The 24,645-nt window shown below is 40.6% G+C and overlaps 1 protein-coding gene across 1 annotated transcript in view; it reads left to right on the plus strand.

The window, feature by feature from the left end:
- Positions 1-3,802: 3,802 nt before the first annotated feature.
- LOC126187609 (ribokinase-like) overlaps positions 3,803-24,645 on the plus strand; it is a 74,810-nt gene continuing 53,967 nt past the window's right edge. Inside the window, exons 1-3 of the mRNA XM_049928798.1 lie at positions 3,803-4,065; positions 4,163-4,295; positions 18,015-18,141. Coding sequence (XP_049784755.1) covers positions 4,013-4,065; positions 4,163-4,295; positions 18,015-18,141 — 313 coding nt within the window. The 5' untranslated portion in view covers positions 3,803-4,012. The remainder of the gene's footprint in view (positions 4,066-4,162; positions 4,296-18,014; positions 18,142-24,645) is intronic.

Here is a 24,645-nt window from a genome sequence, read left to right on the forward strand (position 1 = left end):
CATATGGGGATATCTACTGTTGATGGCAACAAACTCCAGTGTCACCTGGCTGGGAAACTAGATCTACATATAAGTGTAAATGGTGAATCAGATATGGTTACAGCACACAATGTTCATTATGTGAAAAATGTGGCAACTAACCTGCTGTCTGTAGGGGAAATTCTCAAGAAAGGAAATACAGTCACCTTTGACATGCAGGGTGCAAGAGTAATCAGTGAAAGTGGTGAAGTTATAGCTACAGCAAGTAACGAAAGGGGTATTTTTAAGTTGGATATCATTGACAGTAAACATAAAAATGTTAGTGATTCAGTATATTCAGCAGAAGGTTTTTTATGGCACCGGAGGCTTGGACATCTAAATAGAAAGAGTATGTCTATAATAAAGGATATGGTAAAGGGAATACAGAATTTTAGTGTGTCCAAGGATCCTTGTGAGACATGTATAAAGGGAAAACAAGCAAGGTTACCCTTCAAGACTAGTAAGAGTAAATCCACAGAAGTCTTACAGTTAATCCACACAGATGTATGTGGTCCGATGGAGTGTGAATCCATAGGTGGGAGTAATTATTTTCTTACATTTATTGATGATTACTCACGGTATACCGGATATTCCTTCGGTTTTGGTACACGAGAAGAACGCCTTACATTGGTTTCTTCATGTTTTTCATCCTCTAACTCATTGTCATCATAAATTGCTTCCATTTGTACTTGGCTGTCGTCTTCCTCTTCTTCACTTCCTATTTCCTCACACAAGGTTACACCTTCTGAACTAGGTGCAGTTGACTTAGTGGTTTTGCTCTCTTCTGAGTCCTTTCTATTTTCAAAGAATATTACATCTCTACTTGTGACAATCTTTTTAGTCAATGGATCCATTAATCGGTAGCCCTTTGAATTTTCACAATAGCCTACAAAAATATACTTTTTAGCTTTTGGATCCCACTTTCCTCTTAGCTGTTTTGGAATATGTGCCATTGCATCACACCCAAAAACCCTTATATTGCTTAGATCAGGTTTCTTTCCTACCCATATTTCATAAGGGGTTCTACTCTTTAATGCTCTTGTAGGTGATCTATTGTTCAAATATACAGCTGTTGACACTGCCTCTGCCCAAAAATCTTTGGATAATTCAGCGTCAGTCATCATGCTCCTTGCTTTCTCAACAATGGTCCTATTAGCCCTCTCAGCAACCCCATTTTGAGATGGGCTGTACCTTATGGTAGTTTGATGCCTGATTCCCTTTTCTGCCAGAAGTTTCTTCAATTTCTGGTTAATATATTCTCTCCCATTATCAGACCTGATGATCTTGATCTTCTTTCCTGTCCATCTTTCAACCATATTGCAATATTCCTCAAAGATATCACTCACTTGGTCTTTAGATGTATACAGCACAGTCCTTTAATGATGAGCCAAGAACAGCAGAAGAAGCAATGAGTGGCCCAAACTCTCAAGAATGGAAAGAAGCGACGAAGAGAGAATTAGAATCTTTATATCAAAACGAAACCTTTGAATGGGTAGATATGCCAGGAGATAAGAAACCACTGCAGGCAAGATGGGTATTCAATTTGAAGAACCCTGAAAGCTCATCACCAAAATACAAAGCAAGACTTGTGGTAAAAGGATATTCACAAAAACAAGGGGTAGATTACGAAGAAACTTTTTCACCTGTAGTCAAGTATGCATCATTGAGATATCTTTTAGCCTTGGCAGTAAAACGAAATTTAATAATTCATCATATGGATGTTAAAACGGCATATTTAAATGGGAAATTAGAGGAGGAGATATATGTCATTCCACCAAGCGAAGCCATAAAAACCAGGTCAGAAAGTAAAAAGATTTGGCGTTTGAGAAAAAGTATTTATGGACTTAAACAAAGTGGACGTTGCTGGAATCGATGTCTACATGAAACTCTAATAAATATGAATATGAAGCAATCCAAGGCAGATCCCAGCATTTACTATAAAGGGAGTAAAGGGAGAAAAGAAGAAATAATAATAATGGCGATATGGGTGGACGATTTCTTTATCCTGACTGAAAGTGAAGGCCAAATGAGAATTTTCAAAAAACAGCTGCAAACCAAGTTTAAGGTGCATGGTTTGGGAGAAGTTAAACGTTATTTAGGTATGCAAATTACTAAGGATGAAGAAAGACAAGAATTGAGCATAAGTCAATCATCATACACGGAAAAAATATTAAAGAAATTTGGCATGAGTGATTGCAAACCCATAAGTACTCCAATGGAAGTAGGAGTGAAGTTAAGTGTAAATGAGACTGATGTGGAATGTGACAAGAATGTTCCTTATTTAGAAGCAATAGGGAGTCTCTTATATTTGTCTCAAACATCACGACCCGACATTGCTTTTGCCACCAATGCAGTGAGCAGATATTGCAGAGACCCAAAGGAAAAGCACTGGAAATCTGTAAAGAGGATATTCCGATACCTAAGAGGAACCTCAAACTATGAGCTAAAATACCATGGAGATGGTAACGCAAAACTAGAGGGATATAGCGATGCGGACTGGGGGAGTGAATTGGGAGACAGATACTCCACCACTGGCTGCTGTTTTAAATTAATAGGGGGCCTCACATCATGGTCATGTCAAAAGCAAAAAACTGTTGCATTGAGCACCGTAGAGGCCGAGTATATGGCACTATCCTACACCACACAGGAAGCATTATGGCTACGAACATTAATAAGTGAAATAGAACCCAATTTAATTGAGGAACCTACAACCATCTTCTGTGACAATAAAGGAGCCATAAACCTAGCTAAAAATGATGTTACTAGTGCTAGGACAAAGCATATTGATATACGGCACCATTTCATTCGGGACCACGTAGAACGACAGAACATTGCTGTGGACTATCTGCGTACAGAAGACATGTTAGCTGACCTTCTGACCAAACCCTTGGAAAGGGAGAAGTTTGAGAAGATTGTGGGACTATTTGGTTTATCTTGTGGAAGCAACGCACAAAATATAAGTTCAAGAAGGGGTGTTGGAATTGTGTGAACAATATATTTCGTGTGTGACGGAGCAAAGTGCACTGTGTAAAATAGACCTCTTTGGCAATTGCCTAACACTCTTTGTGTGTGCTGATTATTGTGTTGTGTTCGCTGGAATCTTGTTTTGTTCTTGAATGTGCAAATATAGTTATTAGTAAGATGTCCCTTTTTCTCCTTAATACTTATTCAGCTGCGCAAATTCCAATAGATGGAAAATAAACAGTAGCTATATAATATAACTGAGGAGGCAGAAGTTTTTCCGAGAATCAGCTTTCCTTCTAATTTAGGACATTGCATTTGCTGGCACAGACACGAATAGTGCTAGCTGTGACTGTGGTACAATGCGGTAGAGTCATGCTTAATTATTGACATAGGGTACAGATTAAGTTTCTGCAACTTCCATGTCTTTTATTAAGGTGTACCTTGACTCACTCCACGCACTTGCAGGTTCTCCTTCTAATGGGATCTAGCGAACGAAATAAATTATTTTATTTATTTCGTTATTGACATTCCGTGGGCCACTAAAGGGTGTCGGAGAACTACATGCACGATCCTCGACGTAAATGGTGTTAGTAGCTTCAGGAAAGTTAGCAATGCCTGATACGAAGAAAATTAGCGTTAAATAACAATTCGGAATCATTACTGAATGTGCAGCCTACCATGTAGGAATGGATTGGCGCCAGCAATTATTGCATACAGGGAAACGCTCGAAGTTTATTTTTCGAGGGCTTTATTGCCGTTCAACATTTCTCAAGGCAACAGTCTGAGAGCATCACATAGTCATTAACATGTTAGTCATAGGCAAGTATATGTTGAGACCTAATTATACAAGTGGCGCATTTTCCGAAGGACACCATCTTTGACGTGTAACTAGTGGCAGAGCGCGAATACAAAATTAGACATTACTGTGGTCGTAAACAGTGTCATTGTTGGTTATCACTCTAGAGATGTGCGATAACCTCTTACGTAAACGGCGAAGATAACGTTTAAAGCCGTCGAACTTACAGTTGCGATGGCGAATCCAGAAATTGTGATTGTAGGTTCCTGTATGATAGATCTTTGCTGGTAATGAGGAAACCTGTTCAGTGTTCACATTTTCTTGTACTTAATACTATTCAACGAATATAGCATATTCATTTCCTTTCTATTTCCTTCATTACAGTTACGTGTCACGCTTACCAAGATCGAGCGAGACACTGGAAGGTTACAAGTTTAAGAAAGGTTTTGGAGGAAAAGGTGCAAATCAGTGTGTATCGGCTGCTAGATTGGGAGCTCGAACAGGACTAGTAGCTCGCGTAAGTATTTGTGACATACTTTTGTTTATGAGATTGAGTACAGAGTTGATTCAGATTTCCTATGTAAACACTTCGTAAATATTTCATAACTCTCGAAATGAAAACGGATAATATGTCAAATACATCGATTTTATGAGTGCGATCAAGATTGAGACAGCATTAGTCATAAAGATAAGTATGATTGTAGATCAGAAATTGATTTCATAGATCAATACCGGTACATGGATTGCACAGAACTTCCAAATAAACGTTAGGTATTCTGCAGTTTTCGCTAATTTCCCAGCAGTCTATTTTTATTTTGTGAAGTGGATTTCCTTTTGATATTTCACAACCTTTTAGCGTTATATTAACGATTTTCAGTATAGCCTAAGCTCCATATATATGCACTAGGCCCATTCAGTACAAATGAACTACAGTGAACTGTACTATTGACAACAGTTTAGATTAATCCACTTGTGATCCTCCTTATCAGAGAGGAAAGAAATGCAAAAGGCAGAGAAATGTAGGAAAATCAGTGACACATAAGCTTTTATATATGTCTATGTAAATTGTGAGAGGTCTTAGAAAGTAATAGACAGCAGTATTTAACTTGAGCTGCAAATGCAATTCTACCAAAAACTTTTAAGTAGAATTATAATCAGCAAGAAGGTAACTTAAAATTCGTTATCTTAGATTTTCATTACTCTTGACTTTTGTCAGGTGATAGATTACCTAAATTCAGCAGTGCCCATGAAAAGAAAAATCTGTTCTGCAGAAACAACAACTGAGTATCTCAAACATTACCAGCTTTAAATACAAACCAGCAGAGGAGAAGTGGGAGTCTGTGTACCAGATGAAGAGTGTGAAAAATAAAATGAGTTGTGTTCAACCCCGTTGTGACTTACTGGCTAGTATTGCCTTGTCAGAGAAATCCGGAAGATAGTAAAACATGAATGCACAAATATCCAGCATTAGACAATATTTCTATTTATTTATGTATTCATTCATCTGTAGACAAATTTATATGTATGTATATCATAATTATACTCATGTACACTGATCAGCGAGAAAATTATGACCACCTACTTACAAGGGAACCTCCCCATCGCACCCCCCTCAGATTTAGTTATAAATTGGCACAGTGGATAGGCCTTGAAAAACTGAACACAGATCAATCGAGAAAACAGGAAAAAGTTGTGTGGAACTATGAAAAAAATAAGCAAAATATACAAACTGAGTAGTCCATGCGCAAGATAGGCAATGTCAAGGATACTGGGAGCTCAGGAGTGCCGTGGTTAGCGTGAGCAGCTGCAGAATGAGAGTTCCTTGGTTCACTTCTTCCCTCGAGTGAAGAGTTTACTTTATTTTCGCAAAGTTGTTATGTCCGTTCGTTCATTGACGTCTCTGTTCACTGTAATAAGTTTAGTGTCTGTTTTGCAACCGCGCCGCAAAACCGTGCGATTAGTAGACGAAAGGACGTGCCTCTCCAATGGGAACCGAAAACATTTCATCGCCAGGTCGTAGGTCAACCGATTCCTCCACAGGAAAACACATCTGATATATTCTATACGACACTGGTGACGGCATGTGCGTCACATGACAGGAATATGTTGTTGACCCACCTAACTTGTACACTTGGCGAATGGGTAAAAAGATTCTTCTACTTTGCCCTATTTAGGTTTTCTTGTGGATATGATAATCACTCCCAAAAAAGTGATGAAAACATAAGAGTTTGTCACATAAACTGCAACAAATGAATGCGACAGTTTCACAGTCGCACAGTTTTCCCTGTGCTCTGTCAAAACATATGTTTTTAACGTTTTCAAATGTTTCCGTGTGTAGACCGTCAAATCCTGCATATGTGCACACAAATCTGAACATGTCCTGGAATTTTGGAGAGCGAAGTTGATTATGTGTGTGTGCCTGAAGTTTGATGATTGTCTGAAAATAAAAAATTAAACTTCTCACTCGAGGGAAGACTTGAACCAAGGACCTCTCATTCTGCAACTGCTCACGCTAACCATGGGACCACAGCGCTCCTGAGCTCACTCTATCCTTGATGTTGTCTATCTTGCGCATGGACTACTCAGTTTGTATATTTTGCTTATTTTTTTCATAGTTCCACACAACTTCTTCCTGTTTTCTCGATTGATCTGTGTTCAGTTTTTCAAGGCCTATCCACTATGTCAACTTATAACTAAATCTGAGGGTGTTGCGATGGGGATGTTCCCTTGTTAGTAGCAGATATGTCCTCCTTTGGCACAGATAACAGCAGTGATGCCTCATGGCATGGAGTTGGCACACACAAAAGTCACCTGATTCCCATAAATTATGGGCAGGAGGCCAAGAGCTCTGATGCTACGTTCAATCACAGTCCAAATTTGTTCAATCAGGTTCAGGTCTGACGAGTTGGGGGTAAATTACATCAATTGGAACTCACAATTGTGTTCCTTGACCCACTCCGTCACACTCTTGGCCTTGTGACTGGCACATTATCTAGTTGAGAAAGGTGCTGCCAACAGGAAACATGATAATCATGTCGAGATGTAAGTGGTCTGCAACCATTGTACGATACTCCTTGGCTGTCATGGTGCCTTGCATGAGCTCCACTGAACCAATGGATGCCTACGTGAATGTTTCCCAGAGCATAAAGGAATTGCCGACAGCTTGTTTCCATCCCACAGTATAGGTGTCAAGGAGCTGTTCCTGTGATAGACAACGGATTCGCACCCTCTCATGGGTATGTTGAAGACATTATTGGGATTTATCAGATCATGCAGTGTTCTGCCACTGCACTAATGTCTATGCCATGGTTACCTGACCATTTCAGTTGCAGTTGCCAATGTTGTGGTGTTAACATTAACTAATACATGGGTTGTCAGCTGGGGAGGCCCAGTGCAGTAATATTCAGTGCACTGTGTGTTCAGACATACTTGTACTCTGCCCAACATTGAAGTCTAATGTTAGTACCACAGTACATTGCCTGTCCTGTTTTACCTGTCTGCCCAGCATACAATATTCGGCATCAGTAATGACCACCCAACTCCACAACGTCTGGACGTAGTTTCACCTTGTGTTCAAGATATTTGCCACAGCACTTCTTGAAGATCCAAAAGTCATTCAGTTTCCAAAATGCTCGTGCCAAGCCTCCAGGCCATCACAATCTGCCCGTGGTCAAATTCAGAGCGATTGTGCGCCTTCCGCTTTCTACACACAGACAGCACGCTCACTGATACTACAGGCACCATGCATGTGTGTGACTGGCAGTCATTCTTCACCAGGTGACATTGCTATCATCTGTTTGGGTTTATAATTGTAGTAGGTCGGTGTCATAATGTTCTTGCTGATGAGTGTTTATGCATTTAAGTTATAATAGATGTGTGTAAGATAATTGAAAAAGCAGGCTATACATAAGAAATTAGTAATAAAAATATATGTATACACAATGTATCACTCTATTACATAAAGCAGAAGAGAAATTTATCATAAGGCTACCCCATGGTTTTGTATTGAGTGGTGTAAATTACAAACTACAATATATCATGTTGCTTATGAGCATATCCATTCTCTTTGTCTACTTTGTAATTTGTCAACCATCTTTTTTTAAAGATTTGTTTTAAATTCATAGAGTTCCTTTATGTTTTCAATCTCTTTTGGCAGTTTGTTATGTATCGTGACTCCTTGGTAACACATAGTGGTTTGGATCTTTGCTCTGTTCATTCAGACCAGCTACAAACAATCACTGTATCTGGGTTGATGATATAAAAAAACTGCAGTTTGGAATATGTATTCACTTGGAACTGTCAGAATACCCCCCTTTTCTAATAGCCTAATGCAATGGGCTCTTTTATGACTCATGCTCATTATTCTGATGGCTCATTTTTGCACTTTGGACACATTTTCCTCATTCTGAGCATTTGCACCACAGAATATTATGCCATAACTGATGTTAGAATGTATGTGTGCATAGTATGTTGCTTTTAGGTGTAAGTTATTACACATTGTGAGTAGTGTTCGTAAGGCATAGCATGCTGTGCTAATTCTTTTTCCAAGTACCCTGTTATGTTCATCCCATTTTAATTGTTGATCAACATACATATTTAAATATTTTGTGCAAGCTACACACTGTATAATTTCATTATGTATTTTAAGTTTTGTTATGTTAGGTTTTTTATTTATGTATAAGATCATGTTGTTAATCTTTTTTTACATTAAGAGTTACTTAATTGTTATTTGACCTGTTGCAAACTGCCGTAAGTGCCGTTTCAGCTTTTACTTTTAACATTTCTGGTGTCCTATCTGTGATTATGATGTTGCTGTCATCAAATAGCACAGGTTTTGCCTGAGTGACCCATAGCAGAAAGTCATTAATGTAAATGAGAACAGTATTGGGCCTAATGAGCTCCCTTGAGGAACTTGAATGTTCAAATTATTCTGGGTCTGAAAGATGCTTCACCATATAAGTAGGGCCATTTGAAATTTGGTATATCTGTACACCATTTCTTCTGGGTAAGACCTAAAGCATTTATTTACCCCCCACCCCCACCCTCCCTCAGTATTTCCAGTGCTTCAATTTTACCTAAAAGTATTTCATGATTGGCTGTGTCAGATGCTTTACTGAGGTCTAGGGCTTCTGAAATTACTTTTGGAAATTTTGTTATAGCATCTTGTTTTTCCATTCCAGATCTGAAACCAGATTGTTCTTTGTGCAAAAGTTTATGTTTATTTAAATAATCCATAAGTGTGTTTTACATAATAGTTTCTGTTATTTTTGAAAAGGAAGGCAGTAATGACACTGGTCTGTAATTTTCTATAATTCTACATATTTAATGTTTCACCTTTTTATGTTTGGCAAGAACTTTAGCCTGTTTTAGATAATCTGGGAAGCAACCTGATGAGAATGACTCATTTATAAACATGTTAGGGGTACTTTTATGCTGTTAATGCAGTATTTTAGTAGACACATTGGGACTTTGTCTAGACCTATGGACCTTAAATGTATGTGCAATCCTACTGATTTCTTCCCCAGTGGTGGTTAGCAGCAGCTTTGTATGAGGTACATTATTATTTGTAGCGGTATGTTCTATTTTTGGAAACTTTTTTGTAGTTTGGTTGCTGTGTTACTAAACTAGTTGTTTACAAAGTTATGCAGGTCCTTAGTTATCTGTTAAACTATCTGTATTTCTAATTCTTTTTTTATTCATCTGCTTTGGCTTTGCATTACTAGTAGTCTAAATGAACTTGCTTTTATTGTTTTAGTTCTGTATGGTCGTATCATTTTGGATTCTTTTTGCTCCCTGCAACAGTTTTCTGTATGTTCTATTGTATCTGAGAAAGAACTTCAAGATGGCTGGGTCACTCTTATTTTCTTTAATAGAACTGAGATATTTGAGAGATCCACTGGATTTTCTGATACTTTTTGTTACCCAGTTCCTTCTACTAGATTCCCCAACAGAATGTACAATCTTAGGAAATTTCTTCTCAAATTTTAATCTGAATATGTTCATGAATTTGTTAAATTTTTCATTTACCTGTGGTCCTCAATATACTTCTGACCATGTCTGCCTGGTCATCTGCATTGCAAATTTGCACCTCATTTATTTAGAAAACACCCTTCTGTAGCTAAGCACATTTGTTTGTTTCTTTGTTCTGCAATTTGACCAAAATGGTCTGATACTGCAGGGATTTTGACAGCTACCTACAACATTTAGGTTGATGGCTGGTAGAATATGGTCAGTAATTGAGTATGAGTGATTCATTGTTCATGTGGCATTTGTTACCTGCTGTGAGTTATCATAACTGTTCAGGACATTCAAGAATCTGTTGCTGACTTCTTATGCTTTCATCGTATTGATATTTAAATGTCCACAAATAACAATATGTCCTTTAGGATTATGTACCTTAACTAGCACTTGTGTTAGGTTTCGACATCACCTTTAGAAGACCTATATAAGCATAGTATAAACATTTATCAGTGTATTTTGTTCTTGTAACTCTATTACTGAGAGCTCGAAATGCTTTTCTTCACTGAAAGAAATCATGTCACTTATAACTACGAATTGGAGGTCTCTTTTAACATAAATGCATGAGTGTCCATCCCTCTTTAATGTTCTGCTATAGTAACAAGATAATTCATAAGAAGGTGAAACTACATTCTCGAGTTTAGTTCCTTTACACCAGTGTTCAGTAATGCAGACAACCAAGCTGTCTGTGGCTTTCCAGTTAAATTTCTAGTTGTTGCATTTTGCCTCTTATTGATTGGACACTCCGATGAAATACAGTTAAATAATTAAAGTTACTTATTTTGGGCATTCCCTCTTCTTTTCTTCTATTAAAAAACTGCTTTTACTCACACTGCCCAGGGTTGCAAATTTGGAAAAAAAAAAAACTGGAAAGATCTAGTTCCCCCCCGCCCCAATAGATGAAATGGTTTGCTTACTGTGGTGTCGTGCATCATTGCTTGCTTGTGCAGCTGAATATGTGTGCCGCTTCCCTACTCCCTCATTACTACTGCTTCTCCCCTTCCCACTGGTCGCCTCAGCTTGCAGTCGGTGTTGCCATCACTACTTGTCAGTAGCCTAGCAGCTGCCGACAAGAATCATGAGGAGTGGTTTGTTTGGATCTGATTCTCGTAGCAGGTAGATGCTGTGGCCTTAGAGAGTGGTCATGTGTGCATGAGTTGTGTCTGATTGTGTGAATGTGTGTGTGCTCTCATTTTCTGACTTAAGTTATGGCTGAAAATTGAGTTGTGAGAGGATGATTGTCTTTTCTATGGTGAGTTGCTACTTATCCACATTATTGATTCTCAGAGTATTTGAACAAGTTATCTGTTGCATGGCTTGATCACCGTGGTCTCATTTCATCAATATGCTTTCTGTGGCTCGTGAATAGATAGCCACATGAGTGGATTTTCAAGATGGACCAAAACTGCAGACCATTTCTGTAGGTATCTGTAATAGGTCAGGCCTGCCGATCTGAAACCTTTTGCTTCCCACTAATGTGCAGGCCATGCTCATTGGATCTAGTCTCGCTGATCTACCCGCAGGCTGGGTCTGTTTGTGTGTGATGTAATGCAGTGTATTTTGGTGGCTTATCCATGTACCTGGGACTGTAGTGCTTTTCAGCAGACCAGAGGCCTTGTCTGACGGATTTCAGGAACTTCAACTGTCTCATTGCAAGTATGTTGTGCAGTGTGGCATTTTATAGACTTTTATTTGTTCTAGTACATTTTGGCACTTCAAAGGTACTTTATATGTCAGAAAGTATGGACGATAGGAAGAAGAGAGTTATGTCAGTTGCTGGAGGTTTGTACAATATATACTCAAATATTTCTTGAAAGGAAAATCACACAATACCTGTAAAATAATAGATATAACACAGTGGGCAATAACCGACAATAACAAACATAGTAGAACCAACATTTTATTGGAAGTCGCCTACAGTTTTACTTTACATAATTCTTCCCCTCCTTCTTTCAAGAAGCTTACTTTTTCCTGAGGTTATTTCTGAAATCAGTGAAGGTATTTTAAGTCTGTCTTACGACTCCAAGGAAATGCATATTTTTGTCACCAAATGTGTTTTGTTTTATTGAAATAAAATAACATCAGTGGTCTTAATGAAACACATATATCATTTGGCTTGCTTTTTTCATCTAAAAACAGTTCATTGCAAAAGATGTTGCTGTTAGTACCTAAGATTTTTGCTCACATCAGGAAACACCATTTGCTTGCAAGTTTTTTTTTTATAAGTATTTCCTTGTTTGCACTATTGTTTCTTGTACCATAGCTGCAAAGACAGATTGTCAAATTACATTTAACTTACTATTGAGATCTCAAAACTTGTCAGGGAAAAATCCTAAAATTTGTCTGGAAATCAGGGAAATGTCAGGGAATTTCACGTGGGCAACCCTGCTACGACATGCCAGTTCTTTTACAGTTGCTGCTACTGCTGCTGTAGCTGTTGATTCTTGCCCTGCTTGTGGTAATGACACTTCTCTTATCACCGTTGTTCTTCTCCTTTTGTCCATTTCACTGTATCTTGGATCTTGTGGTTCTACTGATTTTACATTTGTTGTTGTTACTGCTGTTGTAGCTGTTGATGCTGACACTGATTCCCCTTCTGCCAATGTTATTAAAGCTGCTTCATTTACAGCTGTTGCTTCTGTGGTATCTACATGTATGAGAGCAGGCTTATCTTCAATAACCAGTTACTGGTTACATCCTTGAGTGGAGCCTCTTCTGCATGAGTGTTCTGTTGCTCCCAGTAGAATTGGAGTGCATATTTTACTGTTTATGCAAATAGTTTTCATTAACACAACAGGTTTTTTTACATAAGTAGGATTTGCCTTTCCTGTTTAAAAGTGCATTCCATGTTTTGTGAAGCACATTCTTTGCAAATCAATTCTCACAAAAAAAAAAAAAAAAAAAAAAAAAACGTTATCCATAGATATGCAGATTATTTTGGTAAACCCTGTTGGGTTTCTGGATTACTTGTTTACACAAGGCCATTCCGTTACATCATGCCTATGACTTAATCCTATTACAATAACTTTTTGATCTTTTATTCTGTTTAGTGTCTTCAGCTTCCCCCCATGAACCATGGAACTTGCCATTGGTGGGGAGGCTTGCGTGCCTCAGTGATACAGATAGCCGTACCATAGGTGCAACCACAATGGAGGGGTATCTGTTGAGAGGCCAGATAAATGTGTGGTTCCTGAAGAGGGGCAGCAGTCTTTTTAGTAGTTACAGGGGGAACAGTCTGGATGATTGACTGATCTGGCCTTGTAACACTAACCAAAGTGGCCTTGCTGTGCTGGTACTGTGAATCGCTGAAAGCAAGGGGAAACTACACCTGTAATTTTTCCCAAGGACAGGCAGCTTTACTGTAGGTTTAAATGATGATGGCATATTCTTGGGTAAAATATTCTGGAGGTAAAATAGTCCCCCATTCAGATCTCTGGGGGGGGGGGACTACTCGGGAGGACGTTGTTATCAGGAAAAAGAAAACTGGCATTCTAGAAAGTTTAAAAAAGGAAATGGATAGGTTAAAGTTATATATAGTGGGAATTAGTGAAGTTCGGTGGCAGGAGGAACAAGACTTCTGGTCAGGTGAATACAGTGTTATAAATACAAAATCAAATAGGGCTAATGCAGGAATAGTTTAACAATGAATTTAAAAAAAATGAGTGCAGGTAAACTACTACTAACACCATAGTGAACGTATTAAGGTGGCCAAGGTAGACACGAAACCCTCGCCTACCACAGTAGTACATATATGCCAACTAGGTCTGCAGGTGACGAAGAGATTGATGAAATGTATGATGAGATAAAAGAAATTATTCAGGTAGTGAAGGGAGACGAAAATTTTATAGTCATGGGGGACTGGAATTCAACTGTAGGAAAAGGAAGAGAAGGAAAGAGGAAGCCGCCTGGTAGAATTTTGCACAGAGCATAACTTAACCATAGCTAACACTTGGTTGAAGAATCATGAAAGAAGGTTGTATACATGGAAGAGGCCTGGAGATTCTGGAAGGTTTCAGATAGATTATATAATGGTAAGACAGAGATTCAGGAGCCAGGTTTTAAATTGTAAGACATTTCCAGGGGCAGATGTGGACTCTGACCACAATCTATTGGTTATGAACTGTAGATTACAACTGAAGAAACTGCAAAAAGATGGAAATTTATGGAGATGGGACCTGGTTAAACTGATAGAACCAGAGGTTGTAGAGAGTTTCAGGGAGAGCATTAGGGAACGATTGACGGGAATGGGGGAAAGAAATACAGTAGAAGAAGAATGGGCAGCTTTGAGGGATGAAATAGTGAAAGCAGCAGAGGATCAAGTTGGTAAAAAGATGAGGGCTAGTAGAAATCCTTGGATAACAGAAGATATATTGAATTTAATCGATGAAAGGAGAGAATATAGAAATGCGGTAAATGAAGCAGGCAAAAAGGAATACAAACATCTCAAAAGTGAGATCGACAGGAAGTGCAAAATGGCTAAGCAGGGATGGCTGGAGGACAAATGTAAGGATGTAGAGGCATATCTCACTAGGGGTAAGATGATACTGCCTACATGAAAATTAAAGATACCTTTGGAGAAAAGAGAACCACTTGTATGAATATCAAGAGCTCAGATGGAAACGTAGTTCTAAGCAAAGGAGGGAAAGCAGAAAGGTGGAAGGAGTATATAGAAGGTCTGTACAGGGGCAATGTACTTGAGGACAATATTATGGAAATGGATGAGAATGTAGATGAAGATGAAATGAGAGATATGATACTGCGTGAAGAGTTTGACAGAGCACTGAAAGACCTAAGTGAAAACAAGGCCCCGGGAGTAGACAACATTCCATTAGAACTACTGACAGCCTTGGGAGAGCCAGTCCTGACAAATCTCTACCATCTGGTGAGCAAAATATGAGAGAGGCGAAATACCCTCACACTTCAAGAAGAATATGATAATTCCAATCCCAAAGAAAGCAGGTGCTGACATGTGTGAAAATTACCGAACTATCAGTTTAATAAGCCACGGATGCAAAATACTAACGCCAATTCTTTACAGATGAATGGAAAAACTGGTAGAAGCTGACCTCGGGAAAGATCAGTTTGGATTCCGTAGAAATGTTGGAACACGTGAGGCAATACTGACCCTACGCCTTATCTTATAAAATAGATTAAGGAAAGGCAAACCTACGTTTCTAGAATTTGTAGACTTAGAGAAAGCTTTTGACAATGTTCACTGGAAAACTCTCTTTCAAATTCTGAAGGCGGCAGGGGTAAAATACAGGGAGCGAAAGACTATGTACAATTTGCACAGAAACCAGATGGCAGTTATAAGAGTCGAGGGGCATGAAAGGGAAGGGAGTGAGACAGGGTTGTAGCCTATCCCCGATGTTATTCAATCTGTATATTGAGCAATCAGTAAAGGCAATAAAAAGAAAAATTCAGAGTAGGTATTAAAATCCATGGAGAAGAAATAAAAACTTTGAGGTTTGCCGATGACATTGTAATTCTGTCAGGCAGAGCAAAATAAGTTGGAAGAGCAGTTGAACGGAATGGACAGTGTCTTGAAAGGAGGATATATGATGAACATCAACAAAAGCAAAACGAAGATAATGGAATGTAATTGAATTAAGTCGGGTGATGCTGAGGGAATCAGATTAATTGCTATTTGGGGAGCAAAATAACTAATGATGGCCGAAATAGAGAGGATATAAAATGTAGATGGACAATGGCAAGGAAAGTGTTTCTGAAGAAGAGAAATTTGTTAACATCAAGTAGAGGTTTAAGTGTCAGGAAGTCATTTATGAAAGTATTTGTATGGAGTGTATCCATGTATGTAATTGAAACATGGACGATAAATAGTTTTGACAAGAAGAGAATAGAAGCTTTCAAAATGTGGTGCTGCAGAAGAATGCTGAAGATTAGATGGGTAGATAACATTACTAATGAGGAGGTATTGTATAGAATTGGGGAGAAGAGAAATTTGTGGCACAACTTGACTAGAAGAAGGGATCGATTGGTAGGACATGTTCTGAGACATCAAGGGGTCACCAATTTAGTATTGGAAGGCAGTGTGGAGGGTAAAAACCATAGAGGGAGACAAAGAGATGAATACACTAAACAGATTCAGAAGGATGTAGATTGCATGCAGTGGGTACTGGGAGATGAATAAGCTTGCACAGGTTAGAGTAGCATGGAGAGCTGCATCAAACCAATATGTGGACTGAAGATCACAACAACAACAACAGTCTCTTCAGTGTTGGAGTAGCCTCAAAAGCACTTTTTATGTACGTCATTTGCACCACAGAATATTACTATGCACTGATTTTGCAATACCAGATTCCTATAATGACAGACTTTTAAAATTTCTTTCAACAGTCCTCCCTGATAGTGTAGTGTTTCATCTAAGCCTCTTCTGTTACTGTCTAAATAGAAGACAACATCCATTGTTTTGTTATCCACAATGCCTTGTCCTAATATATCTCAATTAATATGTGCTTCACATCCAATTGGTCACTTGGGATGATTGTTTTCATTGTGAGCATAATTTCACACATTCAAAGTTTTTGCTTACATCATTCATAAATGGAATTAAGCATCCTTTTCTATGATCGTGACTGGGAAAATTAGATTTTCTATCATTCGCTGTATTAGGATTTATTATACCAAACATTTCACTGTCTGTGGCTAGATTAATAACTTCGTTTTTGCATGTTATATACCCAGGTATTTGTATGAATTGGCTGATTCCAACTGTGACTCATTGATATATTAGGCATTGAATACTACTTTTTTTTTCATTTTGTGAAGTGCAAAAAGTCTATAATTGGCTCTAATATTGTCTGCAAGAGCTGAGCTCCATGGGTCCCAACTCATTTCCCTGGGGCACACCTGAAGTTGCTACTACATCTGTTGATGACTCTTCTTTCAAGATAACATGCTGCATCCTCCCTACAAGGAAATCATCAATTGACTCACAAATTTCGTATTATACCCACACATCAGACTTTTGATAATAAGCGCAGTAAAGTAAAAAGCTTTTTGAAAGACAAGAAATTCTGCATATAATTTGAGAAAAATGTGAGTTGGATTTCACATGATTGATGTTTTCAGAATCCCTGCTGGTTGTTATGGAGGCGGTCATTCCATTCAAGACCCTTCATTATGTTTGGGTTCAAAATGTGTTTTAAGATTTTACAACAAATGGATTTCAAGGGTATTGGGTGGTAGTTCTGTGGATTGGTCTTCTAGTAGTCAGGTGTAAGTTGTACTTTTCTTCCAACCGTTGGACTTCTTTTCTTTGGGGAGGGGGGGGGGGGGGGTAGTGGTATATTGTAGTTAAAAGAGGGATTGGCTCAACTGCTTTTTTTTTTCATAAAGAGTTTGATAGGGATTCCATTGGACCCTGGAGTTTTGTTCTAACAATTTTGGCTGTTTTTCAGCCCTACTGAAACTAATATGTTTCATTTATCTGTGCAGTAGTACAAGTATTAAACTGGGATATTACTTGTGGATTTTTTCATTGGAAATAAACATTTGAAAATGGAATCCAGCATTTCTCCTTTTGATTTGCTACCTTCATTTTCAGTTTGTGACTCATCCATAAGTGTCTGGACTCTTAACTTGGGTGCCACTAACAGTATTTACATATGACCAGAATTTCTTCTGGTTTTGTGAGAAATCTTTTGATAATATTCTGCTACTGTAATCGTTGAAGGTTTCATGCATTGCCCTCTTTTCTGCCAAATGTGTTCCATTCAGCGTCTCTCTATCTGTAGCTCTGTGCTATATTCTCCACCATTGTGCAGTACCGTCAAAGAGGTCAGACCTATTTTATACCAGCAGATCTAATATATTTTCATCAGGAATGTGTTTGCAAACGATCTGTTCTAGGCAGCTTTTAGAGAAGGCACAGAATTCTGTTTAAAAATTATCATTACTTGATTGAACAAAACTGTATTAAAAGTATATGCCATTAATGTTATGTTCCACTGCCCTCCTGCATTGCAACTTATTGAGCATCTATATGTTTCTGATACTGTTTATGGAATCTCAAAGGTGTCCTTATAATGTCCCATTACACCCCTGGCAGAAAAAAGTAAAGAAAAAAGAAGTGGCAGAGTAATTTAAGCTTTTTGTAGTATTACCAGTGTAGTGATGATTTAAGGGAAAAAATGCAGTTTTATGAAAGAAGTCATTTAAAACAGATGATATTTTGTTTATATGTTCACTTTTGCAGTTGGGTGATGATGTGTTCGCAAAGGAGTACCTCGAGGAGCTACAGAATGGTGGGATTAATACAAAGCATGTCACAATTACGAAAGGTGTCTCCAGTGGAATGGCCCAGATAACAGTGGCTGATAGTGGTCAGTATCATGACTGTATATTGAATCATAACTGCTCAGCCCTGGACACAACACTGATTATTGCAATGATTATTGTTTTGAGGAGAATCTGCTGCTAACTGAAAAGCATGCTCATAGAAATGATTGTGTTGATAAAAGTTTAAAATATTTTTTTGTTTTTTAGTTGTGTCGAGCAGTTTTGTCCATTTGTCTTTGTGCACTCTCATCCTCACTACAAGGTGGGTCTTTCTCCTCTGGTGGTCTTACTGACCTGCCCTTCCTTTTTGGTCTTCCCTAACCCATCCCTCCATCTTACCTGGCAAAGAAGCTGTACGTTCGAAAATCTAGATAGTATTTCAGTTTTACTTTTCCGTGTGTGCATCAGCAGTACTACAAATTTCTCTTTTGAAGATAAATACTGGCCAGCAATCTGCTTCGTAATTTGCTAGTTTAGTGTGTTGTTCAGCTCAGTGGAAGGGCCTGACTCCACCCGTCGGCTTGGACACACAACGTAATTGTAGTGTGATGTCCAACATTAGTGAGGTGCAGCAAGTTTGAAAATGGATTGTGTTTGAAGAGTGCATGTTGGAGTAAGCAGTGGCACACTGTGGGATGCTTATGTTTCTAAATTGTTTTTGAGTGATATTACTGCAGCATTGGACTTAGTGCTGAGCGTCACTCAATGTTGTGGGAGTTTGTTTTTGTTGCATTCATAGTGTGTTATTTTGATGCTATTAGTTATTGGCTGCAGATTTGTTTTTGGTTCTGAAATTGTTAGGTTGTCATGTTGTTAATAGTTTGAAAGTTATTTTATTTGTTTATTTATTTTAATTGATGTTAAACAAAATTTACTAATCATTTGTTGGTTGCTGCTGTGGGTGACAGTAAGGTGCATACAATTGAATTTCTACAATTATATGGCCTCTTGGTGGAATGTGTGAAGTGTTAGCAGTGTGCAGGAATGAAGTTGCTGCTTCTCAAACCAGGGATGAGTGGATGTGGCAGTTTTCAGTGTTTTTTAGTAATGATTGTGTGTGTGTGTGTGTGTGTGTGTGTGTGTGTGTGTGTGTGTGTGTGTGTGTGTGTGGTTTCCCCCCCCCCCCCCCCCCCCCCTCAAGGATTTCATGTTTGTTATATAATATTGTATGTTTAACTTGTCCCTGACCTAAACCCCTTACTTCCTTCAGTTACTCCATTAGTTTTGTTTTTCGTCAGAGTGAAATACTTCGCATCTTTATATCTTTGTTCGCAGGTGTATTTAGTGACATTCTGGTCTCCTTATTGTGTATGCTGGGAATAGATGTACGCCATCTAGATGTCATCACAGGTTAAAGCAGATTGGCAGATTCAGAAACTTCCATATTGCCTCTGTTCAGTCCAATGCTTTCTTCTCATCAGAGCTCTCTCATTCAAGAGAAAATAGGATTGCCTGCCCAGAATGAATGATCCAGTAGTTAACGGCCATGCCGAGTTGGATAACCAGTTCTGTCAGATCAGCACAGTTAATCACCATTGGGGCTGTTCAGTATTTGAAAGGGTGACTTCCCAGGTATGCTGCATGCTGTTGACAATTTTTCCTTTGCCATTATGGCTGAGGCGATAGGAGTGGTGGTGGTATAATGCCCCTGATCACCAGTCTCTTTGCCAAAGTCCTGGATTAAATCCCAAACCTCTCTGCAGTGTCTCATGAAGTGAGGGCATACGACACTGTTGACGGTGATCCATTTGTCAGATGGGTACGTTAAGCGTGGTGGAGCCCTTGGTGCTCTTCGAGAGGAGTAGGTTATGTGCCAGCAGCAGGTTTCACCTCGCCCTTCTCTGATCACCTCCAACACAAAATAGGCACACACACCATTACAGTCGTCTACTCTCAACAGATATGGTTACACATTCAGTTTTCATAATTTGTGAAGGAAAGGTTTCTGCAGGCACAGAGGATAGGAAAAACCTTTCCAGTTGGACAACCGAACATGGCCTTCAGGGCCTCCCTGCTATTCATGCCACATGACTTCACTTTTTAATGATCCTGAGTTATTTTTTACAAACTCGGGTCTCATACTAGACAGGTCTGTTAGTCACTAAACCATGTCACCACAGTGGTTCATTCAACTGCATGGATTACCCTGGCATGCCTCCCCCTTCAATCCAAATTCTCACTGCCTTCGCAGTCTACTGTAAATTCCCCCTTACACACCACTGTGCCAAGGTGGCTTAAGGGCTAACCCACCTGCCTATAAGCAGGAGACCTGGGTTCAATTCCTGACCAAGGTATACATTTTTGCTCACCAGTTCAGTTGGTATGCATAAAATCATATCTGTAGGAGACCAACAAAGCCCCTAAAGTTGTCATTTCATTTGAAATAACATTGGCCCAACAAGAGGCTCTTCTCTAAATATCACAGCTGTGTATATAATGCTTTAAAAAACAGTATCTCCAGAATTTTACAGGCATTTCAAGGAGCTCAGATGAGCTCTGTATAAAAAAGAACATTTTGTGAGTACAATCATACCAAATAAGACAAGTGACCCCCTTTTCCTTAGAGCTGTAAATGCCTACAAATGTTACCTATTTGCAGTTGGCACCATAAAATGCCAGCTACTGGCTGACGTTACTGTAGCAACAAAAACCTACACCTACAACATATGTTAACTCTGCTGTTGCTGATAGAAATGAAAAAGGAGAATTTGCTGTGAATACATGTGACTGGCTAAATATCTTAAAGACTAGTTAAGCTAACAAAGTACTTCACATAATTAAATATATCCACTTTGAGTTCATCATTAGCTGCAAAGACAGTGTACGTTGCAAAATGGAAATTGATGGAAATGAATTTGTGCACCACATCTTTCCCAAAGGAAATGGACCCATTACAGTTTTCTGTGCAGTAATGCCAGCAGGGATGACAACACAATGCCAAGAATATCTTTTTAAAAACATCAAGACATATTGCAAAGAGGAATAAAAAGACAATCTGTGTCCTGAAACAGAATGAGGCTCTGAAGCATAACCTCATGTCAGTGACAATGATGATCCTGAGGAAGAACCTGATCAGCCAGATATTCCAGAACCTAAGAAGAGGAGGCAAAAATGCTGGTTGTGAACAAATTTGGACCCCGTTTGGATGCAAGTAATTTAAAAGTAGAAAATCAGATCTTTAGGCAACTATAAAATCTGCGATCTCAGTAATCTAATTTTGGAAGTTTTTGTGAATTCAAAATTTTGGGTAGTTTTGGGCCCATTCATTGCTTCAGAATCCAAATTTAGTCTCAAAGTTGCCATAATATACAATAAAAATACCAGTATTGTGCCATAAAAGTTGCTGTGCAGGGTACACAAATTTTTATCGATTTGAGGCCAATTTATTTGGCTTTAAATTTTTGTACACAGTAACGAAGGTGTTGTAGTAACACGGTTCACGTTTTCCGTCACACTTCACATAGCGTAGACCGGGAACTGTCTGCTAGACATGCCCGATGTGAACTGACTGGGCACGGCCCGTGCTTCCTGAGTTGTTGTTGTTGTTGTTTGTTGTTGTTGTTGTTCCGCCGGCAGAAGTCGCGGCCGAATTCTTGCGTGCCCTCTGGTGGACGGGACTCTACTTGCGGCAACTACTGTCCGTGACACGCCGTGCCGATGTGCACCTCCCGCGATCTTTCTGGTGGCTACTGCACTCCTCCTCCTTGGGGGGGTCAAGCCACTGTGATCCACTGCGTCGGAAGGTGGAGCATCGTGCAGGAGCGATGACCTCCACATCCATCGGAAGGCTGGAGTCGAGGGGATCTGCCAACCCTCGAGCCGGAACCTTCGGATACGGCTGGAAGTGACCCACACGAAGAGGCCCCCGTCGTCCCACCACCAGAGCCCGAGACAGAACGGGAGACAAGCCGTTGAACTCTGGATCCTGGTCCACTTCGGGAGGGGGAAGACCCAGTGGCAGGGACGATGGGGAAGGGACGACCACAGGTGAACCAGCCTCCTGAGAAACCAGGCCTGCGAGGGGGGGGCCGGCTCTCACCGGGGCATCTCTAACGATGGGGATGCCGGTGCTGGAGCTACTGGACGCCGCCAAGGCTGAGAACCATCGCAGTGTGGCGGAGTCACAGGGGGGAGGAGCGGTATTGGCCCCTGAGACAACAATACGGATGCCGGCAATGGGGAAGCCGGTGCCCGTGGGGTCGGAGGATGGGTGCCCAAATGTGGACGTAGCTGATTTTGGTGACGACGTACCTCCCGGTTCCCCGCCTGCAAGGTATAGAGCCGGCGGCCATTTCGGCACAGGACCACTGCCAGTATCCAACATGGATTGCGACCAAACCCACGTGCCCAGACCGACATACCCGGTGGAAAACTGGGTACTCCATTTTGCGAAGACTGGCGAGGAACAGGCTGGAGGAGGTGCAGCAGAGTCCTAGGTTGGCGCTCATGGAGGAGGTCTGCGGGGCTGCGTTCTCCCATCGATGTGGTCCAGTATGCCATCAGGAAAAACGTCAACCCTCCTCTGCAGGAAATTCATGGACATACTTTTTCATCTGTGTCTTAAATGTGCGCACCATGCGCTCAGCTTCCCCATTTGATTGTGGATGAAAGGGGGGAGATCAAACGTGCCAAATACCGAAGCGCCTACAAAAATCTTGGAAGGTCTGCGTAATAAACTGAGGTCCATTGTCAGAGACCAGGGTGACTGGCAGACCTTCCACAGAAAAGATTTTTGCTAGTGCCTGGATTGCAACTTCTGAAGTGGTTGAGGAGCAGTGAACCACATATGGGAATAGGGAATAAGCATCAATGACAATGAGCCAAAAGCCATTGAGAAACGGGCTCGCAAAATTGATGTGAACACATTCCCATACCTGGGTTGCAGGCGGCCATGAAGAGAACGCTGACCTGGGAGATACCTGTTGGCTCGCACACTGGGAACAGGCGACCACCAAGTGCTCAATTTCTCTGTCAATACCGGGCCAGCACACATGTCTGCGAGCCAAGGTTTTAGTACAGGAAACATCTCAGTGCCCCTCATGTAATAACGTGAGGACTTCCCTTCGCAAACTTGCAGAAACAACCACGCAAGGAGCTGTATCATCGGTAGCCAGAAGGAGAACTCCTTCCAAGACGGAGAGGCGGTCTCGTAGAACAAAATAATTACGAAGAGGGTCTGAGGCCCGGCCTGGAGGTCGGGATGACCACCCCTGCTGAATGAGGCGAACTACTTGCCAAAGAACCGGGTCAGCTGCCGTTTTCCCTGGCGACTCTACAACTAGTGATCGGGAAGCCATCAACCGCTTGGCGGGACGCCACATCCAAATGAAAACACGTAATCTCCTCCCGATCGAACTTAGGATCTGGGCCCACCGGAACACGGGAAAGAGTGTCGGGGTTGGCATGCTGTCAGGTAGGGCGAAAATGAATGTCATAATGGTACTTAGAGAGGAACAAGGCCCACGGCTGCCGTCTGTGGGCCACCCTATCCGGAATCTGAGAGGTGGGGCCAAATAACGATATTAATGCCTTATGGTCAGTGATTAACTGAAACTTCGTGCCATACAAGAAAGGGTGAAACTTGGTAACAGGTAGACAATGGCCACAGCCTCTTTTTCCACATGGGAGTAATGGGCCTGCGCAGGACTAAGAGTTTTAGATGCAAACACCAGTGGCTGCTCGGAGCCATCCGCGTTGTGATGGGCCAGGACCGCCCCCACCCCATACTGCGAAGCATCTGTAACCAGGACCAACGTCTTATTGGGGTCAAAAGTAGCCAAACAAAGCATGGACGTGAGGAGGCCCTTCAACGAGGTGAACGCTCGCTCGCATTCAGGTGACCAATCAAAAGGAACACCCTTGCGCAGAAGGCAGTACAGGGGGTGGGCTGTGGTGGAAGCCCTGGGAATGAACAGGTGGTAATAGGCAATCTTGCCTGAAAAAGCTCGTAACTTCTTCAGCGAAGTGAGCCGTGGAAGGTCGACGCCGTGCCAAGAGATGGTGTAGCCCGCATACTCAATGGACAGTTGGAAGAAATTTGACTTACGTAGATTGCAACGCAAGCCCACAGACCTGAATTTGAGAAAGAGGGTGCAAAGGTTGTGCAAGTGTTCCTTCGTGCTGCGGCCAGTGACAATTATGTCGTCCAGGTAATTAATACAATGAGGGATTGTATATGTGACGTGCTCAAGATAATGCTGGAATATCGCCGGGGCGCTGGATATTCCGAAGGCCAACCGCTGGTATTGGTAAAGGCCAAACGGGGTGTTGACGACCGCCAGCCGTTTGGAGTCCTCATCAAATGGTATCTGATGATAAACCTCCGAAAAATCGATTTTCGAAAAATATTGACCTCCCGCCACGGCGGAGAACAATTCATCAGAACGAGACAAAGAATAGGTGTCCACCACCAATTGGGAATTAATGGTGGCCTTGAAATCGCCACAAAGACTTAATTCTCCTGAGGGTTTCCTGACAATAACGAGGGGCGAAGCCCACTTACGAGAAGAAATGGGAAGAAAAACCCCGAGGGCTGTCAGCCGGTCTAG

The sequence above is a fragment of the Schistocerca cancellata genome, chromosome 5, assembly GCF_023864275.1.
Source record: "Schistocerca cancellata isolate TAMUIC-IGC-003103 chromosome 5, iqSchCanc2.1, whole genome shotgun sequence".
NCBI lineage: Eukaryota > Metazoa > Arthropoda > Insecta > Orthoptera > Acrididae > Schistocerca > Schistocerca cancellata.